The following is a 25,461-nucleotide window of genomic DNA, read 5'->3' as shown; positions in this document are numbered from 1 at the left end:
CACCGGAAAGCCCCGCAAAGCCCAGACGACCACGGGGCTCGAAGCGTTAACTACGTTTGTAGCTGAGGTTCACAACGGGCCCGCAAGACTGTCCTTGCGCAATTGAAACAGACTCGGTGGTTTTATTGAATGTCGGAGAACATTGTTCTGCACAGCTGCCGGAGAGGTGCTGCTCGGCCACGACAAACACCTATTAGGCGGGCGGCATCAGTCCTCCCCTTACAACCTCTGACGTCAGCCTCAGGGCAAGCAGACACATAACAGCTATCGCTGAACTGCGCATGAAAATTATAGTTTTATTGTCTATACAACTGAAGGTTTGACTCGGACTCCTGCTTCTGTCCGAGTTGTATAAAGAAGCAATTCTTCTCTTAGAACAAATAAGCACAGTACACTATTGTAATCTAAGAAACAGGCACTATTTATGTATTGGAAAACTTTGCTCTCAATGGGGCTAATGGTCCAACGGCCCATGAGCCACTATTTTAGCAGCTGTAGAAAAGAAAGCTGTAGAAGTCACAAGTAATGAGATGCTAAAAGCAGCAGAGACAGATGATCTGGGCACTAAGGCAAGCCCTCCCCCATCCCAGCTGTTCCTGCCTCTAGTTCAGCAAGCACGACTCGTAGGTGGGGACCATGTACTTGATGTTGATGAAGGCGTCTTCTCCTCCGTAGCGCTCCAGGACCTCCAGCGTCTCCTGGATCAGGTCACCGATGTTCTCCCTCTTCTGCTGGCTGTAGTCGATGCCGTCTCCCGAGTTAACTGGTTCATGCAAACACACAAAGAGGCCCGTTATTCTGCGGTTTCCCCCCCCAAAAACCCTACACGTCGCTCTAGGCATTTTCTCTGCATGCTTGTTAGGAGATGCAAGCATTTAACATATTTTTTTTTTAATGTGATCTTGTAGAGTTTCAGGGGTAGTGAATGACAAATCTATAAAAATACGAGGTCCTAGATCGCAGCTGATGAAAAGCCGTTGAAACTAAAGGAGTAACAGAATCAACAGAACTGGTGTAATCACCGTTACACTACACATCACAAATCTCAAAGCTGACTCTTCCAGAGCGTTCTCTCGGACAGTGAGTTCTTCAAAGCCACAACATGGCATACTTCAGGGGAACAGTCTGGGGGTGCCTGGGCGGCTCAGTCGGTTAAGCATCCCACTTCGGCTCCGGTCACGATCTCGCCGTTCGTGGGTTCAAGCCCCGCGTCGGGGTCTGGGCTGACAGCTCGGAGCCCGGAGCCTGGTTCGGATTCTGTGTCTCCCTCTCTCTCTCTCTGCCGCTGCCCCATTCACACTCTGTCTCTGTCTGTCTCAAAAGTTAAAAACATTGAAAACAAAAACTAGAGTGAACTGTCTGTGGTCAGGTGAGGGGCTGGCCCTCTGCGGGTTAAGTGGATGTACTCTGGCAGGAGAGGCTTAGCTCGACCCTTGTCTTTGCTGCTGTTGAGCACCGTCTGCTCTTGCTTTTTGCCGAACATTTGTACAACGGCTATTAGTTACCGTGTCCCAGGGACTGCGTGTCACTGTCCAGGCGGAGGACCTGGTGCCTGGAGGACACGGCCAAGGCCAAGGCTTGAAGTGACCCCCGCAGCTGCCTCTCTGGCTCGGCGAGGGAAGGAAGTGCCAGCACTGGCCTTCGGCAGCCTCGGAAACCTGGGTCCGCAAACCCCATCTCAAAGCATTTGGAGGAGAAGTGTGTGATGGTGCGCAACCTGGCTGCAGGAATCACCCAGATGTGCGGGAGTCTGACTAAAATGGAGACCCTTGGCTTCAAGGCAGAGTATAGAAGCTCCATGAGGTTCTCCCCAGGAGCATCTTTTCTTTTTTAAGTTTATTTATTTTAGACAGAGAGAGAGAGAGAGAGAGCGAGCAAGTGGGGGTGGGGCAGAGAGACAGGAGAGAGAATCCCAAGCAGGCTCCCCACTGTCAGCAGAGAGCCTGATGCGGGACTTGAACCCACGAACTGTGAGATCGCGGCCTGAGCCAAAATCAAGAGTCGGACGCTCAACCAGCTGAGCCACCCAGCAGCCCCCAAACAGCTGTCTTGACACTCATTCCGGTTTGTACTTTGCTCACAGATTTCCAAGGGCCTCGACCACATTTGCTCTCCCAGTAAGCACGGTGGTACCATGGCTCTGCCCAGTTGCTGACATGACCCCATCTCACCTCTGCTGAAGTGAGGTGCAGCGAACGGGCTGTGAGCTCAGGCGGTGGCCACATGGGGCAGGGGGCGGGGAGCTGCAACCTGAAAATGTGCACTACACCAGATGAAAGTTCTTATTCTATCCGCATTTCAAGTATGGCTCCAAAATGTTGATCTTGCTTGAATGTGAAAATCATAGAAGGGAAAATGGTATTTCAACCTTCTTCCCCAGATACTCTGGACATTTAAGAAAAGACTGAGTAGTGGTTCAGGTCAGTATTAAAAGTAACAGTCACAATCCCACGTAGCAGAGATAAGCAGTTCTTTTGCTTGATTTTTCCAGAAACTTATTAGAGAAATATCACTGTCTTCGATAGCATAGGGAAAATGAATTGCTCTCCTGATGAGTTTCTTTTAGTGAGGGTGAAGGCAGGCAGAAATATTAGTAATTTTCAGAGAGAGAGAGAGAGAGAGATATTACGGTCACACAGCTATAGTGTATATCAATTTTTCTTAGCAAATGACCTTACAACACAAAGCCATTATAATTATGTGGGGTTTTCTTGCTTATGATGGAAGCATTTCTATGATCACATGGTAAGCTCGATTTAAGCTAAAGTTTGAGGCACAGGGTAGTTGATCATCCAAAATAACCAAATAGCAAAGAGTTATTGTGGAACAAACAAGAGATTAGATGTTTGAAAAAAAGATTTTTACCCTATTTCTTTTAAGCGAAAGATAAACTTAAAAAAAATTTTTTTTAATGTTTATTTATTTTTGACAGAGAGAGACATAGAGCATGAGCGGGGGAGGGGCAGAGAGAGAGGGAGACACAGAATCTGAAGCAGGCTCCAGGCTCCAAGCTGTCAGTACAGAGCCCGACGCGGGGTTCGAACCCACGGACCGTGAGATCATGACCTGAGCCGAAGCTGGACGCTCAACCGACTCAGCCACCCAGGCACCCCAAAAGATAAACTTTTTAGAAACAAAAATGTAGACAAATGCACACTTAAACTAAATGGTCTTTTTTGTTTTCTTTAGATTTACATGGTGAAGGGAGAAGAGAGAGTTGCAGTCAGGATTGCCCACTAGAGAGGACAGCGTGGTTATCAATCCACTTGGGGGAACTTTCCAAGAGGAGAAGATCTTTGGGCTGAATTAAAAGAGAAGAAGGAACCTTGTGTGTGTGTTTGTGTGTTGTGGGGGGGCGGGGGAACGGGGAGGTCGTTGATATTTGTTACAGGTGTAAAGAATAGATCTTAAGGAACAAACTCCAAAAGAAGACGGGACAAGGGAGTCAGAAGAAGGGGCAGGAGGGGAAGGACAGAGACAGATAACGGGTAACAAGGGAGATCGCTATCAGAGAATGCATCTTTCAGGAACAACTTCAGCTTCCCAGGATTCCATCCGGAATGGGGGAGAATGTGTGTGCCTCTTCCTGATAGGCACTCCCGGTCCTGGAAGAGGTAGGACTTAGGGAGAAGGTGGCATGGCCCACACTTGCATAGAACAGACGAGCCCACAGCACAAACCCCTGGAGGGCACAGGGCAACGATAACTGGTGATGGCGCTGAGCAGTGACAGCCTTGATCCAGTTTCGTATGGCAGAAATACGTAAATTAATCACTAATAAATGGTGCCTTTTGTTGGCATATTAGTCCAAAGGTCAAGAACTGAATAGATCACGGGACAGACATATTTTCCCGCTGGAGGCAGAGGGGGGTTTGGAAAGTCTGCACACAAAGGAAAGCTTAACACACCCTGTTTTTCCCACTGACTTCCAGAAGGCTACAGTTGACAACCACACTTTATTTCAATAATAACCTATTCTTGCTTTTTTAAAAAATATTTAACTGTAGGAGTAAGTAAAGCTATGTAGCTTTTTTGTTTCTCAGCAGTGTAGAAGCCCAAATGATAAAGAGAACAGAACACAATGGAAGTTGCTTACTCAGAAAGTGACTTGGACTGGGCATGTTTAGTGGTTGCAGAATGTATATCACTGGGGCAGAAAAAAGCCCCAGAAGGAACACATTCCCTTATTTTGCATGCTGCAAGGATGACAGGGCATGGGTTAGTGTCAAACCATGCTGAGAAGCAGGCGAGCAATGTGGTCTCCTTTTCAAAACAGCTGTATTGCCACTTTCTTTGAGAATCTGACCTGGAGCTCACCACTTTAAATACACATGATGCCGCCAGAAAGTACGCTTGTGAGACTAGGGCACTCAAAAACAAAAAACAAAAACAAAAAAAAACAAAAAAAAAAACAACACACACACACACACACACACACAAAACCAGATGGTTATTTACAATCGTCAATTCTGATTAGGAGGATGACATTTCAATTTAGGAAGCTTGGAATCTGTTTTATGTCCAGCAGCTGGAAAGATACTTTGGTGAGGGAAGAGAGATGTTTTATTTATAACCAAACAAATAGGACTATAAGTGCGGTTTCAGCCACACCACTTTTCTAGAGGGATACTATGCAAGCAGAGTCGAACGAGGGTATTGTTTCTCTTCTTGGGGATGCTTTCATGCAGGAGGCATGCAGGTAGGGCTTGAAAGTTGTGCCCGGTTAGGGACTATTGTAAGTGCATTTACGATGCTGAATGCCGCAATTGCTGATGACGTAGGCAATATGTGTCATCACATGCACACTTTTTTTCTATACAGCCCTCTTTAAACTGTCCTTCCCTGGGTGCTTGCTCTTTCCAGGTGCCGTATTGGTCAGGAGTGGGATGTGTATATCCCAGCCTTGCATCTGGACGACAGCATCCTCCTGGTGAGGAGCTCAGCTTGTGTCCGTGAGGTCACTACCGTAACACCCGGTCACCAAGGGCCGCCTCAAAGGGAGATGACGTGAGACACATCTCCGCTTGATGCAGACATCTGCTAGGCACGGCAGGTGATCCAATACAGGAAAAAGGGGCTCTTGTCGTCGGGAGAGCTTATCCTCCAGCTGGGGTCATCTAACTGATCGCCCTCTTGTCGAATGCCTTGATCACACGCACCCACCATGGAAGGAAGTTCAGGCTCATGCTCCTTGACCTCACGAAGCCTCTAAGCCACAGGCGTGTCCCTTACTGCGTGGGTGGTCAGTGGAACCCGTGTCCTGAGAGAACCCTCATCTGTCAGGCGCCCCAGACTTCTTATCTTAGACACATGGAGAGTGGTAAAAGGACGTACAGATGGCCACAGGGAGGGCCAAGCACAGTGAAATTCAATTTTGGATTTTTCTGACTCTAACGTTTTTTTTTGGTAAATAGTCTTAAATGTGTAGCTACTCTTATACGAACTGTAATACGCAAAGGAGTTATTTGGAAGTGAAAGCACTATTTGAAGCACGAGAAATATAAAACAATGCTTATTCCACATACCTGAAGCAGTACTAACGTGATTCTAACAGACGAAATAATTTATGAAATCAACGTGCTCTTTCTGGTCACGACCTAAGAAAATTAGCAGGCACCATTTCAAGAGAAACGTTTCTGCGACTTTGGGGGCATCTCCTGGCCCAAGTGGCAGCCTCGTCCCCTGAGGGAGGAGTGGGATCCCATGGGAGGGGTGCCTCCATCCACCTGTCATCCTGAAACTGCCCACCACGTGGGTGCTTTTCGAAGCCAAGGAACCAAACGCCCTTAAAGGAAGCACTGGCTTGGGAAACTCAGGGCAAAACCACCTGAGCGGATCGGGAAAGGGTGAGGCAGGATTCAAATGATGTCCAGACTCCGAACTTACGACGTTAACTCCCCGCGCTCACCAGCAAGAGCGGTTCACGTTACCCCTTCGGTGTACAACAGCGCTTTAAATAACTGGAGGAATCAGCACATTTCTCAGACAAAAAGCTGATGAACCTGACGGCACAACATCCGCTGCAGCCGTTGGCCACACCAGACAGTGAGCCAGGCAGACCGATGCTCTCAGCGCACCTAAGGCTAAACGACAGCCGTAAAACCAGGGCTTTGAAATAAATTGCTACTGACGCATCATGGTTTGGCTACGCCCTTCTCTGGCCATTCGTGTGTGGGGTCTAACGTGTCGTCAAGCATGGGCACTCTGCAGACACCGTATTTGAACGTGAATCCAGGCCAAGTCCGGCCCGAAGCTGTTCTCAGTCTGAGAGCGTCCATTGATGGAGAGCGACTCGCGGAGAGCACGTTTGTCACAGCATGTCCCCAGGTGGAATGGCTGGTGAGCTGAGTGGGCAGCAAGAACTCTGGTCCCACGGTGTTTGCCCATCGGGGCGGGACGATCTCCCTGAAGCGACAGTGAGATTAAAAAAAAAATGCGAAAAGGAGAAGCCAAATCATTTCTTTCTGGATCAGAAAAGGCATTTATTGGCTTCTCGAATGCTGAACTAAAATATTTCCCGAGCTCTAAAGACCTACTGTAGGGAGCTTTACCTGTCAGGACCTGTAGCCTGTGACAGCTTCAGTCATAGCTCAAAAGCTGCATTGCTTCAGACTGGGTTTCAGCGACGTCATCATCGTGGAGAAAGTGAGCCTCCGGGACCTGGGTTCAGGTCTTGGCAGGTATGCGCAGGTAGAACGTGCTGCAAATATTATTATTGTAACGTGTCTCTTGATGATACTGAACCATCACAGATTTTCTGTTGGATGATTCTGAACAAATTTTTCCCTTGGGTTTAGTGGATTTAGCAATTAGGAGATTGTGATGACCCAAACAGTAATTCCTTGGGCACACTTACTGATATTTAGGCAGATGTCAGCTTTAGTAGAATAAAACTAACAGTTTCCAAAAGAGATTTATTGAAAAGACAACTCTCATTAAAAAAAGATATGTCATTAAAAGGTATCTCATAATATTTATGAAAAGGTTTAGAAGGTGTTGTTCTTGAGTTTTTCTTTTTAAGATATATTTTGCTTTTTAAGAACATTTCAATTTCAAGACCTAGTTTAAATTGTCAATATTTGTTTTGCCAGAAATATTCATTTACTTGGGGTTAGCTTGGACCCGATTTACTTAATAGAAACAGTTGCCTATTTTGGAATAAAAGGGCTTTCTCCCATAGAGTTTGGAAAAGTACAGTGGAAACCATTGTGAATTCCAGTCTGATCATTTTTGAGATGAGAGAATGGAGAAGAAAGTGAAGGGGGAAGAAAAACCCTATAACTCAATTCCGTTTTGTATTCTAAGAGAAGGACCCTTTTGGGGAGATGCTTTGAGGTTATCTGCTTTTAGAATTCTACACCAATGCTTCTTTTGTTTTCCTTCTTAGCTTTGCTATGCTACTTTGAGAAGACTAGTCTTTTGTTTCCTAACCATAACATATGCCACCCCATTCGGAATTCCGGGTGTTTCATGTTTAACCCAAGCTCAAGCTGCCGTTTCTTTGGCTGACTCCATACCTTCTTGGAAAGTGATGGTTTTCAACAGACCCTTAAGTATGACTGTACAATGGCTATTTCCAAAGTCTCTTCATTCATGGGGGGTGTGAATCAAAGTTGCAATGCTTTTGCAACCAATAACTTATAACAACCATAGCATTTGGCATGCTGGAGATGCCCAAGGGCTTAAACACTTCAAATCTTCTCAGATCTTGTTGACATTAATGAAATTCACAAGATTTCTTTCCTCTGAAGATAAAAGCTTTGAAGCAAGACCTCGATTCCCAGCTGGAAGTCTCTCTCTCTTCCTCTCTTTTTGACACAGGAGCTGGGTGACTAAAGCAAGAGGCTACTAAGCCATCACAGTTTCAAAAGCTCTAGAAAGGGTTTTCATCCTCTGAATGGGGGCACCGATCACTTGTGAAATTGAAGATATCATGGATCTTGGCCCTATTGTCAATTACATTTTAAAATTTTCCTTCAGAGAGACAATGAAAATTTCTAAACAATTTCCATTTCCCAACTGCCAATTAGATTTATTTCCCTAAATGACATTAGAATGTACTGGTATAGCAAAAATAACACTGGATATCAAGGCAAATGACTTGCATTATAGTTTTCCAACAACCTAGGAGCTTCAATGTTCAATAATTTGCTAGATGCCTTCTGAAATCTCTGAATCTCAGTTACCTTCCCCGTACAATGAAGGGATTGAACTTTGAGTGATCTCTGGTTCCTACCATCCCAACATTACATTTTGCAAGATCACAATACAACTTTGGAACACGCTTTTGGAAATGATGGTTCCTCAAGAGATGCACTGTATTTCAACTGAAAAGATGGTCCTAAAGCAAATGCATAATTCTCCAAAGTAAGTCACAGATTTCATAAGCATCAAATTCAGCTTTCAAATCAAGTTCTAAGAAAACCCGAAAGGACCAATGGCTATATAATTCTAGTGAAGGAGGAAAACACTGTCAAAAACTCAAATTATTTGTTGACACACTGCAAAAAGTTATTCCATCCTGCTATTTCAATAAGGTGATATAGATTTTGACTTCTTACAATAAAGACCAAATGTTTGGGTTGATTTTTTAAATATAGTCGACGGATAGTGATTTGGTCAAGAGTACAAAAAGGCCGGTTAGGTTTATCTTTGATTAATGACTACTTTAACCTGGAAGTTATACTCAAAATAACGGGTGGGTCGACCAATTTATCCCCATACAGAATTATAACAACAGATTCAGTGGCCATTGAATTAAATTGGCTTCAAGCTTTTGAAGTGAAAGTATCTCTTTTCTTGTTGGCCAACTTGATTCAATGACCAGACTGCTTCTAAAAAGGAGAATTCCAAGTCCAGCCCTGTCCTAAATTGATTCCTCACTGGTCTATCTCACTATGGAATAATAATAATAACGACGGTAACACTAACATAATGTCACTTAAAACAAAGAATAGCCCTATGAGCTAGCTACTTACTGACTCCCCTCCACAGAGGAGCAAACTCTGCTTAGGAAGGTGAAGTAAGTCAACAGAATAACACAAAAAGTAAGTGATACTGAAAAAGAGAAATTATGGCAGGTGTCTGCCCAAGGGGAGCAAGAAGGATGATAGGAAGATCCAGAAAGAGAGGTGTAAGCATCCCATGTCAACATAGGCGGTGTTCAAGGTAGCAGAAACTCTGCCTTTCTAACTGTAGGAGAAGCTCAAGTCCGTAAAGGAGGAATGCCATGGGAGAGAGGGTCCAGGGGATAAATATCCGTGGGGGGAGGTATTTGACTTGTGCAATCAATCAATTAGTGTTTCACAAGGCAGCAAACTGCTCATCTAAGCTTCCTTTTTATGATATGGACTATTATGCTATCTTTACTTCATCACAAGTGCTTGAAATAATGACATCCTTTACTGAGATGCGCAGAAAGACGAAAATCAGGGATGACTGATTTCAAGGACTTTTTTTTCTGTGCCACAGAATACATGAGGAATAGGGAGAAATTCTAGGATTAATTTCACATTCCACACCCCCGTCTTTAGGAGCATTTACGATTTCCTGGTTTCCCTCACTATCTGAAAAGAAAGCATTTCTAAGAAACCTTTTGTAAGCCAAAATGGTGGAAAGCGAAGAACTATTTACCTTTAATGTATATGGGAGAATTTTTGAGTGTTCCCAGACCCCAAAAATAATCTCTCTTAGGCTCTTCTGGTACCTTAGGATATATCTTGCTAACGGATGCTGGAAATACACCGAGGTAAAGCACAGATGCTCACAGACACAGTTCAAAGCTCTGGTGGGCGGCTTGATGCTGAGTGTAGCTCCCGGGGAAAGAGCCTGGTGGCGCCCCTCTGGCTGCTGAGGGTGTGCGCTGAATGCTATTTTTTTTCATTTTGTCCTTTTTTCATAAAAGCAAAGCTCCTCTTCAGATTTCTTTTAGCTTAACAAAGATAGGTGCTAAGATAGGAAACGGTGGGGCTTTAATGTGCACAAGACAGAAAAGCTGCCTGAGAGCCACTGTCCAGAGTGTCATTGTTGTCTGTGGAGGGACACCTGCTCTCGTCAGACCAAAGGTGCTAGGAAAACTGGTAAGCGGCAGGATAGTAGGAAGAGGGCGAGAAGGTAAAAAGTAGGAATCTTCTAGATCTTTCTAGATCCTTACAAACCAAAAAAACCAACTCAAAGCCACAGATGTTGAGGATGTTATGGATCGAAGTCTGAGGTTCCCATCTTCCATGAACAAGGGTTTCTAGTGTTCCTGTAGGACACTGTTTCATAGGATTCTTGCGTAGTCCCCGGTGGGGTCTAATCCTGCGTGGAAGCCCTCCGATGGCCCCCCAGAGGTGAGCGCTGACTTCATGAGTCTCGCAAGCCCCGAGTCTGGGCTCAGATGAGTTTCATCTTTGATTCCGCCCTTTTGCTTTCTTCAGTTTGCTCTGTGTACTGCCTGGAGGGTCTGTTGCCAGTAGCCCAGGCCCCTCTGGGTTGGAGCTAGTAGTCTATTCTGCCTTTCCATTTTCATGTCCTCCTCTTCCTCCTTTACCCTGCAGGTTAACTTTCCTAATCGCGTTCTCTCCCGATCACAACCAACATCTCCACATTGTATGATGCCTCAAAGTCAAGTTCCCAATCATCTGGGACCTCTGTGCTCTGCTCTTCCTCATACTTTGCTCTTTCTCACCAAGACCTCCTGCTCCACTCAGTCCGGATTTCTTCCTAACCCCTGAGTGCACAGTTTCATTCATGTCTTTGAAATTCCCCATAGCACTATGCTCCCCTCTATCTCCTGGTACCTTTCTTCAAGGCTAGTTTTGGACTTACTTCCTCGGGGAAGTTGCCTCCAGAGTCATCTTTCCTTCTTTTGAATTCCTAGTGTGGTAGCCAGCAATCCATCCACCTTCCTTATTTACATGTTGCTCTGGAACCCTTGGGAAGTGTTTTATGTTCACTTAGTTTTCCTACATTTTGTCACCTCTTGAAAGGCAGGATTATACTACTGTAGTATAAATTTCATTCATTTGGCCTCAAATGCAAATTGAACATTTGTAAAAGGAATGAATGAGTGAACAAATTACTACTTTGTGGGTTTACTGAAGCCAGATACAATATAAGCAAATTCAGTTCTAAATAAACTATATGTTAAATGTAGTGCTATTTGCCTAATGCTTATTCTTTATTTATTACTTACATGCTTGTAAGTTCCTATCCATGGAAATAGCATTTCTGTGAATTTGGAGAAGTTTGATCAAATGTGGTTAAGTGCATGGGGGCTCTGTATAGTCAGATAGGTTCATCTCTTTTCCAAAGTCTTCTTGGATTTAAAGTGAGGTTTACTTGGATCACCCTTAAATTTGAAAGAAATTTTTTTTCAAAATAAAAAATCAGATTACCCCATTCACTTTATTGGCAACATTTGTTTCAAGATGAAGACAATGCTGCCTTCCTATGGCATTTTCATTTAATATCTAAATTTTGTTTAATACTATTTCTTATATGTCCATATGGTAATTTTCGACCGGCTCCAGAGATGACCAAATACATGATTTTAAGTGGAAAAGAAATGTTGATTGCTGCTTTCAGGAGTGGGGCAAACCTATTGGAAGTAATTTTACTGAAAATCTTTATAAATGTACCTAAATGACAGCTGTTATTATAGTTTTCCATCAGCAAGAAACTTTAATGATACAACCCATTTTCAGCTCTAATTTTTTTTTTTTTGTAATTGAGGCACAAAAATGGAAAGAGAAATTTCAGATTTCTAACAAATGTTATCAGCAAATGCAGTAAATTACGGGGAGCTTTATTTTCCAAATTACCTTTGTTAGAACTTTCATCTATGTAACGAACTCACATCTCAAGCTTATGTAGGGCCACACTGGTGATCACCATCATAACAAAGTTTGGTTAAATCGTTTTAGATGAAAGGCTTTATAAAGGGCATGGGTCTGCAAAGTGGAAGACCTTTTAGTAAAAGGCCTCTGTTCTATTGCAGAAAATAATTAATTAGATAAACTCACTAATGGTGCTTACAATGAAAACACACGTCGATCAGATGTTTCCCCATTTGTCTGGGATTTATCTCAGCTTGCCTGAACTATCTACTCTTTGAAAATTCTAAAATGAATTATTGGGTGCAAAATTCAAGTAGATTTCCAAACCATTAGCTGGAAATTTTACAGAGTGGGAATCTTTCTCATCAATTGTGCTCGATTAATGCAAAAATGATATATTAAATGAACAAATCAGACCAATCTGCCGGGCTGAACAGCCTTCACTGCCATAGAAGTGACAGAGTTAAAACTTTCTAGCCTTTTATGGCTGTCTCAGTTTAAAATAGCCTTGCAATATTGTCCAAAGCTCTGACTATCAACTTTTATCAGCCTCTACGCTGCTGAGGTAAATGTGGCAAGAGACATCCACTTTGCCACTGAGCGTGTTGTTGCAGAACCCAATCTGAAAATACTAGAGTTTACCTAACAAAATTTTTACAAAGGTTCAAGGCTTTGCTAAAGTCCAATCGGAGTTTTGGACACACAGTTAAAAAAGGTATCTACATTTTGGGGGAAAAAATGAAAATGTGGCCATTTAATCTGGTATAGCAGCAAAATCAGGGTTGCATGAGAAGTGAAACAAAAGCTTGTTGGAAATGCTGATAGGTGAAATATGCTGATTTTTGGTATTTTTGAATAAAGAAATGTTTATTTGCCTGAGTTACATTTTTATCATTTGAGATTCTTCAGTTTAGTCTACACAACTGATTTGCCTCTGAATCAGGATTTTAAGAGGGGGTAAGTAGACAAAGGCAGCGAGAAATAAAACAGCAGAATCCCCATGGGGTTGAGGCCAGCAGACGATGAAATGCACACAGGTTTGTTGAACACAAATGGCTTTGCATCCCAGCTCCGTGGGACCTTCAGCCTGTTACTGAATCCCTGATTGGAACGGGTGTCATACTTACCTGTAAGGATAGGTACAAGGATAAAACGAGAGGATATATGTTAGGTCTTAGGGATTTAACAAGCTATTGATACATTTCAACAATTATTGAACTAGGATTCAGTTTCAGCCACGAGGATGTCAGCTTCCCTGCTCCCGGATAACAGTGAACTGTCTATAATTTAACTCTTTTCTGGGGTAGGACAGGAGGGACAGCTCACGGAACAGCAGGGAGTCAGGTTTTTATCTTTTATAAAATGGGTTGATTCACAGCCTCCGAAGAGGAGCAGACCTGAGTTGCTGTATCTTCGAGTCACGCAGAGCACATCCTTACTGTCACCTGGACTCGCCATGGATGCAGAGCCCCAGGGTCGGGTGGCCTTACTCAGGTGTGGGCGTCCTAGTCTAGACTGGCTTCTCAGACCCTGCGTGTGTCTCCATCGAGACACGTGGGTGTGAGACTTTCTACGCCAACTGTTTATGGCTTGAGGTTACACTCCGCAGTTTCCGAAGCTCTGTTGTCCTCCAGGTACATTTCAATATGCTGGTGCATATTGAGTGAGGGGGAAAGATGGGTTATTGCAAATGGCGCTCTGCGTTCGTGGCCCTACTTATTTCTCTTCTGCTTCAACAAAGTCCTGAGTTTTCTAATTTCAGGAGCACGGTTTGTGATTAGCCTGTTCCCTGGATTGCTGGCTGACTGTGTGAGATGCAGTCCTAGTAAGCCAACAGGAAAAAGTGGATCTTGTCTTTGAATGAAAACCCGATACTTGTGCCTCAAGGCACAATTAGGTCATAATTATGTAGCATTACTATGGGAGTTAATATTTGCATAATAATGCATATGTGGATTTCCTTAGTTTGTGTTTTGAGGTATTAACTGACGCTTAATACATACTGACAACAGTGTGTTACAATTCCCATTTTATATCAAGCAAGTAGCTGGAGAGAGAGACAGAGAGACAGAGAGAGAGACAGAGACAGAGGAAGGTGTCCTTGCTTACTACTGACCACACAGAGAACAGTATGCTGGAGAAGAGACAGTGAAACCGAAGGAAGAATTGGAGCAATGTTTGGGCTCAGGTCCTAGCCCTGCAGGCAGCACACTGACCTTGGGCTTTAGGAAACTTGTCCTCCTGTTTCTTATTAGAGCTAAAATCCCTCCGTCTACCACCTTCACTGCATAGGTTGCTATTTTGGCCAAAAAAAAAAAAAAAAAAAAGCCCTCTCTCCTCTTCTGGACTCTTCAAAGCCTGACCCTGGGTCTCTTGGGATGGTGGTGGACCTCATGTCTCCTGTCCCTGGCCAGGCTCCCAAAACTGACCTTTGTGAAGTAGACTCAGAGCTTCTGATCAAACTGGGGCAAATGTCCTGGCAAACAGGCACATATGTGCAAACTGTGTTCCAGATGGTTACTACTACGTCAGGCTTGCACAAGGAAGGACCTCCAGGAGGTTGAGGAGGAGACCCGGACGAAGAGTTCAACTGATTTCTTGCCCTCCTTTACACTGGGGTCCTCCTATGGGGAACTATTATCCTTCACATCCAAAGCCTCAAAGTAAATCATTCCATTTAGTTTCGGTCTTCTGGAAATACTGTCTACTAAGGAACACTGCCCCTCTACATGCTTCTATGGACAAGACCTATGTTCTTGGACTTGAAGATCTGCCATGAGATGGTAGTCCTTGTATCCGGGCTGTTTATTTTTTTTTTAACGTTTATTTATTTTTGAGACAGAGACAGAGCATGAGCAGGGGAGGGGCAGACAGAGGGAGACACAGAATCCGAAGCAGGCTCCAGGCTTGGAGCTGTCGGCACAGAGCCCGACGCGGGGCTGGAACCAACGAACTGTGAGATCATGATCTGAGCCGACGTCGGACGCCTAACCGACTGAGCCACCTGGACGCCCCATGGGCTGTTTATATTTTTACAGAGACACTTGGCTGAAAGAAGCAGCTTCAGGGGCACCTGGGTGACTCGGTTGGTTAAGTGTCCGACTACGGCTCAGGTCATGATCTCATGGTTCGCGGGTTCGAGCCCCGCATTGGGCTCTGTGCTGTCAGCTCCGAACCTGGAACCTGCTTGGGATTCTGTGTCTCCTTCTCTCTCTGCCCCTCCCCACTCATGCTCTGTTCCTCTCTCTCTCTCTAAAAAATAAATAAACATTTCAAAAAATGTTTAAAGAAGTAACTTTAGTGGTGGGGATTTCAGGAGTCAACGGGGTCTACCATAGGCCAGACAACCTTCCTGGACTCTGGAAAGATACCAAATCCATAGCCTGCCCTGCTTCCTCATAGGCTGGCCTCCACTGCAGGGGGACTGGTAAGGCTGGCTGCCCCTGACGCGTCTACAGGCTGGGGCTGTGGGAGGGGGCCTGCAGCAGCACCCACGGTGGAAGAGATCTGCTGCCTGTCACAGAGGTGGAGTGGAGGCCCCTTGCTTCCCAGAGCAGGCTGCCTGGTGATCCCACGCTGTTCCCACCCGCTCCGAGCACTGTGTGCAAACTGACTCCCCAGTCCGGGGAGAAGAGGAATGAGGCAGTCAATCCACAGAGGACGTCAGGAACCAGGTTCTAATATAAACTCAGAGGACGTCTTCCAACTTCTGTGATTTCAAGAAGACCCACTGTGTACTTTCTAGCAGATGAGGAGGAGTGAACGAGATTGGTAAACGCGTGAGTCTGCATTCTGGTGGAAGAGGGGGGAGGTACGTCCACAAACCACTGACGGCCAAGAGCATTTCAGACAGTGAGAAGTTGGAGCAGGGACTGGAAAATAGGTGATCAGAGAGGGCTAGGACCACCGGGCTGGTGACCAGGAGGGTTTCCTGAGAAAATGAAGTTTAGGTAGACACCTGAATGCTGAGAAGAAACCGGCTTGTAACAAGCAGCCGGGGAGGGACGCGCTGTGCCAAAGAGCAAATGCAAGGAAAGGCCTTGAGGCTGGAAGAAGCTGTCACCAGAGAGCGTGAGTCCACCAAGTTCTCACATCCACCCTCCTCACTATTGATAGACGCTCTGTGTCTTTGTAACTTTTGTGCCCAACGGCCACGGAGTTGAAGGAGCGTAAATTACGTAGCCGGCTTCCTCTAGTTAGGGAGTTAGGGACGTTAAGTCTTCCCGATTCGCACAATGTGTGATAATAATGTAATAAATGTCTTTGTGTGCACAGTCTTTTTCTTTATTTGCGTTATTGCCTCAAACCAGTTCTTAGAAGCGAGGTTACTGCCTCAAAGACGGCGAACATTTTGTAGGTATTGATGTGAATGTGTACATATATATACATTACCATATTGATTTTCGGAAAGGTTATGCCAATTTATAATGTTACCAGCAACATATGAGTTTACCTGTTTATCACAGCACTGGGTGCTATAACTAAAATTCTGTTTGCTAATTCAGGACGAATGAAATGTTACTTGAAGGTTACTTTAGTTAGCATTTTCCTAAATTACTAAGGAGGGCTAACATTTTTGTTGTTGTTTTTTGCTGTGTGGGGTTAATTTTTTTTTCTATGAGAATGACTTGTTGTTATCTTTGGCCTATTTATCTACTGGGTATTTTTTTTAATTTTGTTAAAAAAATTTTTTTGAACATTTATTATTGAGAGACAGAGAGAGAGAGAGCATGAGCAGAGGAGGGGCTGAGAGACTGGGAGACACAGAATCCGAAGCAGGCTCCAGGCTCTGAGTTGTCAGCACAGCTCTCGACGCAGGGCTTGAACTCACAAACCCCGAGATCATGACCTGAGCTGAAGTCGGACGTTCAACTGACAGAGCCACCCAGACGCCCCTCTACTGGGTAGTTTCTATGAGAGAAACAAAGTCTCATAATATCCTGGGAAGCCAGGAAGTGGCAAGATCTCTCCAGTTAGATTTTCCAGAGCACAAGACATTCTGGGATTGGCTTCTTTTTCGCTGACTCAACAGGCACTGTTTCTTTAGAGGGTGGCAGGGCAGCCTGAAGAAACCACTGTTATTTCTAAAGATGCCCCAGGCGGTAGTACCCTGGGAATGGAAAGAATCTGAGGGATTGTGGAGGAAATCTGTGGATTTTGGAGGAAATTGCATAATCAATAAATTACTTAGAGCAATTGATTATCACTTCCAGAAGGAGGAACGTTTATAGTGATTAGGCTTCTAAAAAGCCTTCTTTACAAACTTTCCTTAAGATTTTCCATCCACTCAGCGAGCCACCTGCCCACCCTCTGAAGGGCCAAGCTCAGTTACTAACGAGGCTAGTCACAGGCATGACCCAGAGAGCTGTCTGGTCCGATTCTCATTTATAATGTGTCTTCAATCAAGACTTTGGGGTTAACTCTGAACTGGGCTATTTACAAACGAGGCCATACAGAACATCACTGTTATTTTGGAAACTGAAGTCTACTATTTATCTTCAGGCGATGGACAGTGCAGACAGGTGCAACATGAGCGTCCTTATGACACCATGCCAATAACCTTAACCCTGACCTCTGGCTGGAGATGCATTTCAGTGAGTGTGCTAATATCTCTTTTAGGCATAAATAAGCACAGTTGTGTCAATTTTGTTTTGAGGTCTGATGATGAACCTGCCTGTCCTCTTTAGTGAATATTAGGTAAAGAAGGTCTTTACATATGCTTATTTCAACTTAACTAATGAAACAAAGCTTTGTAGCAGAAAAAAAGTTGCATATTATATGGAGAGCAGATTGTAAGGTAAGAACAAACATTATAAAGGAGTTTAAACTTCTGATCTGCACCGGACTACTGCAAGGTCAGGTTGATGACTGACAGGCCATTCAATGAGGTCAGGTAAACGTCATTATTTGGATTGACATGTCAGGACATATGACTTTTCCCACCTCCTCTTCTGTAGTTACAGCCTGTTATGAGATATAATGTTGTAAATTAAGAGAAAGCAAACTGTTTACAGAAATCAGTGTGAAGCATTTAAAGTTGTTTTTCTCATATTGAAAAGCTACTGGAAGTTCTATTGACTGTCCTCTCTGGAAGACCACGGTGAAATAAAATGCATGAAATACGTTGCAGGGCTGATTATCTTCGCTCACTGCTGTAGCCATCATTCCAGTAGTGAGTCTGTCCGGAAATCATTGATTAATCCTATAAAAAACTACATAACTAGGACCCCAGTCATTACAGATCTAAAAAGACAGATGGCAAGTAAAACTACACAAAATTCTAAATTCCTTCAAGTCTTTACAATTGTTTTGGAATTACTCTATGAAATTAGTAATGTACAAAATATGAGTCACCAAGATTAGTAAAAATTAAATGCAAGCACAGACATGGTTGTCAGAAAATTTTACTGTAAGGTTAAAAAAAAAATTTCTATCTGACCCTTTAAAATATTTCTTTCCTTTCCAAATTTTCTCCAGTGGTTCTCTTTTCCTTCAGCTGCCATTTAACATTTGAGGAAAAATGGAGACCAACATTGACAAATGAGCTTTACTGACTAATTAGAAATGTAAATTTTGTTTTCAATCATTTTTCTTGCTTCTCTAAGAAAATAACTTGTTTAACGATACTGTCCTCACTAAGTCTAAGATTTTTTCCCCCTCTAGAATATGCTTTTTAAACTGTTTTATACAAGGATTTCCGTAGGGGAAACAAAACAATATTATGATGACATAATTTGTTTTACTCCCATGCAATTTCATATAAACATACATAAAACAATATTATAGCAGATTAACTTGTTTATATGAGATTAAATTCTCATTAATATATTTTTAATGTTTTATGAAAAATATTTTAATACAAAGAAGTACAATTTCCTCATCTATTTTACTACAATTGCATTTTTTTGTTTTAGATCATTTTCATTAAAATATCAAGTTTCCTAACCAAAAAAAAATTCATTTTTTTCCTAAGGAAATAATTGGGCCGTATTCTGTAATTGCTATTGAAGGTATCAAGCTGGGTGGTATCCTGGCAAAAATGAAATCTAGGTTGGAATTAAAAGATAGAAAAGTGCTAGAAGATATTACTAGACTATGAGAATATATCCAAGTGTGGTTTGTACTATTATTTTATTTCCAGTTATCTCTCTTATATTCCTCAGTGATGGTGAAAAACATGATTTTCTAGATCCTTATTTAATTTTCAAAAATGATTAAAACTTTTGTTAAAAAACTTTCAACGCAGCGAGCCCATATTCTTTATATATCTGGACCCGATGTGCGTTAATACATGTACACGTAATCCTTAGAGTATTCGTGCTAACTTTCTCTGATAATCATGGGGACTTCATTATGTAATAGTGTCTTTATATCATCTTCTCAATTCCCCAATTCTTTATGTGGATAGAACATTTTAGTTGCACATCTTTCTGATCTCACGGACCACGTATACAGGTAATAAGCGAAATTTCCGAAAAATTATATTCCCATTATCCCTGATGTAACAATTAACTGTCAGTTACAGAGCCATCTGATGGAGAAGGCTGCATTGCCTTGGATCATCCCAGAAATGAAAGGTCTAATTCCACTGTTGTACTTTGTTGCCCTTTGCAAAGCCTGTCTGGTTACCAGCATGGAGACTCGGGCTGGCTTTGGGCCTGTGTATATGCCAAACCTCAGAAGTAACTTTGGTAACGTGTATATGTGTGCATGTGATGCCAGAAACAAGGAATCAAGGCCCTTCCATTCAACCATTAGAGCTGGAATCAGTAGTTCATGATCGATTATGGTTCCTGACCCAAGTGTCATTAAAATCTCCAAAGAACAACATGGTTCATAGGATTTTCTAGAAACTTTACTTGCTGTTAAACCTTTCATATCAACAACAAAGGCCAGTAATGGAAAATCTTTTCTAGTAACTTGAATAATTCATTGATATGGTGGGAAGATGTCTAATAAATATTAGCACTATGCTTGATTTTTATATTCAGGATCAATCTGTATGTTTCTATTTTTGAAAAAAATCCTTGCAAGGGTGTGAGATTGCACACTTATTTCAGTGAGCCCTGGTCAGGAGGCAATATCCATACGAGTGGACTCGAAAGGCGTGGAGTGACATCTTTTTAGAGAACCGGAAGAAACAGAATTTTGAATTAATCTGGTTTAGAGTACTAATATTATTGAAGAATATTAATAAAGCCGGTGAGGGAGGAGAAGCATCTTTGAATCTGAGCTATTAAAAACAACCATTGGCCAAATGACGGTTAACTAGAACATTTCCTCCTTTGTTCTGAATATATTATGCTTTATTTTAGTGAAAATTTTGTTCCATGAAAAATGTTAGACATTGGATTATGTTACCAAAAGAATTTGGACTTGCCACTTGTGAGAGAGGAGTGACTCAGGCCCGTCCTACACGCCACATCCCTTCTGTTGTCATGCCAGCTGCCCCTCTGTCTCTGGTACCACCACACTCGGTCCCTTATGATCTGACTCTGAATTTGCCTTACCACTGCACTAACCTCCCCAGTCTCCCTGCCTTATTTCTATTCCCTCAAATGCATCCTTTACCACCACTTAATTAAAACTTTTGTCTTGCATTTCTCCACTGGTGAAAGCCTTTGGAAATTTATAGTTATTTGTGGGATCAATTTCCCACAAATTTGGCCTGGACTTAAGCCCCTTTTAATGGGCTTGGGGCCAACCCTTACTTTTCGGTCCTCTCCCATGAGAACATTAGGGTCCCAAACAACAATTGTCATTCCCAACCAAGGGTAAGGGGCTTTCCAACTTCTCATTTTTCCTTATGCCATTCCTTCATGCTGGATTCCTTTCCCACCTCTGCTTGTTGAAATCTTTAAAGTTTCATTGTGCAATAAAGACTTTCCTGATCACAAAAATCAGAAGACACGTTTCTTTCTTTTTAATCATTTACACAGGTGCGTATACTGTTTATACAATCCTTATCACCAAGTACCCATTTTACAGATAATGTGAAAGTATCTCAGTAACAAGAATTAAGCTCCTTGGGGCGCCTGGGTGGCTTAGTCGGTTAAGCGGCCAACTTCACCTCAGGTCATGATCTCGCAGTCCGTGAGTTCGAGCCCCGCGTCGGGCTCTGTGCTGACAGCTCAGAGCCTGGAGCCTGTTTTGGATTCTGTGTCTCCCTCTCTCTGACCCTCCCCTGTTCATGCTCTGTCTCTCTCTGTCTCAAAAATAAATAAATGTTAAAAAAATTTAAAAAAAAAAAGAATTAAGCTCCTTGACAAGGGAACTATCATTGGATCCTCTATATTGTCTCTCTTAATAGGTAGGTGTTGAGGAATCATTTGTTGAAAAAATGAATATGACATAATATTATTGCTGTGGGATGGAAGGAGCCTGTCCCTCATCTCCTAGCTGCACCTCTATCGCTAGGGATCATTGGTATGCCAGATACAGGGCAGGGTCAAAGCAGAGGGGTCATCTGGAGGTGGGGCAGAAGTCTGGGACTCAAGACCCAGGGTGAAGCCACCAGAACTGAGGCCAGAAACATAAGGGATTTGAATTAAGTGGTCAGTCATGTCCTCTGAGAAAGGAAGTCAGTGTTGGGATTTGTAGGGGAAATAGTTTCCTTTGGAATCCTAGATCAGGGTGGGGGTGGGTATGGAAGAGACAGATCGGAGGAGGTCCTAGGAATGCAGCCGCACCCGGCAATGGCCCATCCTCGCCCTCACCTTGGACTTCACTTTCAGCTCATGCAGATCTGACTTCATGTAATGCAGTGTCCTTTGTAAATGACCCCGTGTGAATGGGCCCCTGTTGAGTGCTTCCCCTTGAGAACCATGACAAAATAATAATAATGCTGACATTTGTTGAGTGTTTTCTATTGCCAGGTGCTGTACTGTGCTTAAATGTATTAATTCATCTCACCTTTGCAACCGACTGGGAGGCTAGGCGCTATTATTGGTGTCCTCATTTAGAGTTTGGGCAGGCGAGTGTTAGAGAAAGAAGTGAGGTTTGGAGCTGGGCCTGCAGAGAAAGGAGGCAGCTGGATGTAGACCCTGCACCCTGCCCCTGACCCCCAGCCCCGGGAGCTCCGGTCGCTTCTTCCTACCTGCTGAGTCTGGGCTTGCTCCCACGCTTCCATGAGCCAAAAAAAGGAGGGGGGCAGCAGTGGCTTTGAGATTTGGGTGCTTATGTACATTTCTGGTCCCTTGGAAAATTCTCTCCTATAAAATACGTTCTGGCTAAAACCTGACCCCACCAAGTCAATCCCTCAGTGATTGCTCTGGGTGTGTGGGAATTAAGTGAATTCAGCTTTGGCACTCGGTGAGGATTAGCAATGATTTGGGGAAACAGGTAGCCCAAAGAAAGCTGAGAGGCAGCATGGCAAAGGCTGGGAGTGTTGGCTTCCAGGACCCTCCCAGCATCCACCCACCAGCCGCAGGAGCTGGACGAGCGAGTCATTAGACGCTGCCAGTCTCCATTTCCTCCAGGCAGAAGGGGATCACAAGAACTCCCTTTGGGGGCCAGCACAGGGTTAGGTGGGATCACATCACTGCTGCATGTGGCACGTGTGTTTATCGACCGATGTACGACTGTGGTTGTTGTTGGCATTTAGACTGGGCTCATCTTGGGGCTATTAGAACCACACTGCAGAACCAGATGAGTTATAAGGCTTTCTTAGCTTTCACTGAATTCTCTTGCAAATATAATCCTAAGTAGTTAAAAAATTAAAAGCATATAAAAAGAAATATTGAAGGGGGCGCCTGGGTGGCTCAGTCGGTTGGGCGTCCGACTTCGGCTCAGGTCATGATCTCATGGTTCGTGAGTTCGAGCCCCGCGTCTGGCTCTAGGCTGACAGCTCGAAGCCTGGAGCCTGCTTCGGATTCTGTGTCTCCCTCTCTCTCTCTCTGCCCCTCCCCCACTCATGCTCTGTCTCTCTCTCTCTCTGTGTGTCAAAAATAAATAAACATTAAAAGAAAATTAAAAAAAAAAAGAAATATTGAGGAAGTCGGTGGAAAAGCGGACAAAGTAAAGAGATATTTACAGAAGAGACACTGACACAAGACTAATGCAAGAAATGTAATGACGCTTACGATCTGTGACATCATTAGGTAAAGTGCTTTGGAAATAGGAAAAGGAATCCGGTAAAGAAAGACATCTTTTAACCGATTTGGTGCTAATGCATCTGATGCCACATCAGGAAAGTCAGTAAATTAACACAAATGGAATTAAAACACAGCCAAGTACTCTGGACCACAGCAGCCTTCAACATGGAGGTTGGCCCTTCACAGAGCCCAGGATCAGCCCGCGTGCGGTGGGTATGAGCACGGGCAATTCCAAGCGACCACCCTCAGCCCCCTTCCGAATGTCCCAGTCCAGCACTGCAATGGCACACGGCTGACCTTGACGCCTGTCCTCCCTGACGGAGGACTGCTTTTATCACTTGGTCTCAACATTACTGGTCACAGTCCTCTGATCTTCGAGGTGGCAATTCACAGCTAATTGCATTAATGAAGAGAAGCCGCCGAGTAAGTCACTCGAAAGAACGTACGGTCCTAAACGTGCTTGTATTTCTTGTTAGAATGCACCGGATGAGTTTTACCACATGCGTACCTGTCACACTACAGTCATTTTAGCTATTGTTAGATATTATATAAAACGACTTTACGTCCTCTGTATTTTGGGGAGATAATTGAGGAAAGTCGTTCACAAGTGTTTGGTGGTATAGATGAGTCGTTATTTTGTGATAAGAAGTTCTTTATACGTTATGATGTTTCTCAGATAATCAAGAACCAATTTTATGCTCAAATTCCAGGTAAAGTGCTGCGTAAAATGATTCAACGTTATAAATGTGGCAACAAGGAATTCTTAGTTGTTGTTGCTTTTTTTTTGTTTTGTTTGTTTTTACTTCCTACTCAAAGACATGATGATAATGGCCAAATTCTTTTACACTCATTTTAAATTTCAAATGTTGGATAATGTTAATAACAGCCATTAGTTATGCAGAGTTTCTTCTGTGGTGTGCACCTTATAGACACTGAATCAATTTCTCTCCACAGTCCCACACAATAGGTCTTATCCTCACTTCACAGATGGAGAATTTGAGGCTGAGGAAGGAACTGGAAGTGATTGGTCCAGCAGCACAGAGCTGTCTGGGCTCAGAGCCGCACCTGAGCTCAGGTCTGTGGGCTCTTACCACTCCAACCTCTGCCTTTAGTGCCTCGGCTACGGAACACCACGCACGCAGAGCACGAGGGAAGAAAGGGGTTTCTTTGCCAAAGCCAAGTGCATAGGTCATCTGACTGAAGCCTCCGCATCCTTCTGAAGGTAAATCGGATGACATTTCCAACACTATTATATATAATATACATTACACATTACAATCTATTGTAATTATTTATATTTTTATAATAATTAATAATTATATGTAATTATTTGTGTGTGTGTGTGCGCGTATCACTTCCAACACTATCAGCACCTGGAATTTCAAGGGCATGAAATCGCAATTAAGAAAGAAGCCCAAGAAGCTCGGTGAGGTTCCACAACTAGCCATCATCACCAGCTGAAAGCCGAATATCTTTTTCTGAAAAACAGACTCTAAAAAGGTGATTCAGAACCAATGTTATCTGAATAGTGTCTAAATTCTGAGGAGGAAGGAGAAAAGAAAGAACGAAACTGGAAGCCTAATCTCTCAACGACCATTACCTTACTTTCTAAGAAAACAACAAAGCAAAAGAACTCGTTCAGCTGTGCTGTGTTTTGAGCATCTCCCCTCCCCTCCAAGCCACGCCCACCACGTGAGTATTCCACGCCCTACAAAGCACCAGGAGCAAGACGGTACTTGGGTTACCACGTTCAGTTAATCTCCACAAACGTGAAAAATAATTTCATATACCCGGCAAAGACACAACACGACACAACACAACACCCCGGTGTTCTTTGCCCCAACACTTCAATTTCACATGTCCCAAGAGCATCGGTGTCAATTGTCAAGGTCTGGGGTATTCATTTGGGTGACTGTAGAAGAGGATGTCAGAATGTAGAAGAAAGATGTAAGAAATGTAGGACCGTGGACTTGCCAGAACGAACCTGAGAGGGCTGTGTGAGGCAGCTCGGGGGCTATAACCCCAGCACTGCACTTGCAAGAGGCCTCTGGGGTCACTGTGGGGCGAGCAGGTGTGGGGTTCCTGCACGGCCCTGCTGTGGGGGTACAGAAGCTCTCCGGCCGCTGGCTGGGAAACCGGCCTTCGGCTCTGTTTGCTGGGGGAGGGGTCTCTTTCCCTTTTGTAAGCACAAGGAAGATCGATCGGGTTTTTAAAATGTTGACTAGACTTTGTGAAATGAAAGGCGAGAGAGCATGCTGTCTTTTCTGACCTACAAGGAACACCAGAAATGAATGTGAACTCGATGTTTGCCCACAAATTCCCTTCCTCGGGGCTCTTGATTTTGTAGCCTTCTATCACCCAGAAAAAGCGCTTTCATCTGACAAGGCCACCAACCAATAAACATAGAGACTCTTCAAAGTTAGATGTGAACTGTTATGTGTTATCTGCTCTTCAGAAAAAAAAAAAAAAGGATCAGATGGTCTTTAAGGCAATCCATGTACATACACGCACATACACGTATGTACGTATGCGGATGCATATATACA

General features: G+C 43.6%; 1 protein-coding gene across 3 annotated transcripts in view; it reads right to left on the bottom strand.

Annotated features, from left to right (window-relative positions):
• Positions 1 to 400: 400 nt before the first annotated feature.
• The window catches only part of PACRG (parkin coregulated), a 509,535-nt gene continuing 484,474 nt past the window's right edge, over positions 401 to 25,461 (bottom strand). For all 3 annotated transcript variants that reach the window (XM_042987491.1, XM_042987492.1, XM_007097242.3), the window contains one exon: positions 401 to 763. In XM_042987491.1, the coding sequence (XP_042843425.1) occupies positions 603 to 763 (161 nt within the window). In that variant the 3' untranslated portion in view covers positions 401 to 602. The remainder of the gene's footprint in view (positions 764 to 25,461) is intronic.

The sequence above is a fragment of the Panthera tigris genome, chromosome B2 (genome assembly GCF_018350195.1).
Source record: "Panthera tigris isolate Pti1 chromosome B2, P.tigris_Pti1_mat1.1, whole genome shotgun sequence".
In the NCBI taxonomy this organism is placed as follows: Eukaryota; Metazoa; Chordata; class Mammalia; order Carnivora; family Felidae; genus Panthera; species Panthera tigris.
This window is presented reverse-complemented; position numbering and strand designations above follow the sequence as displayed.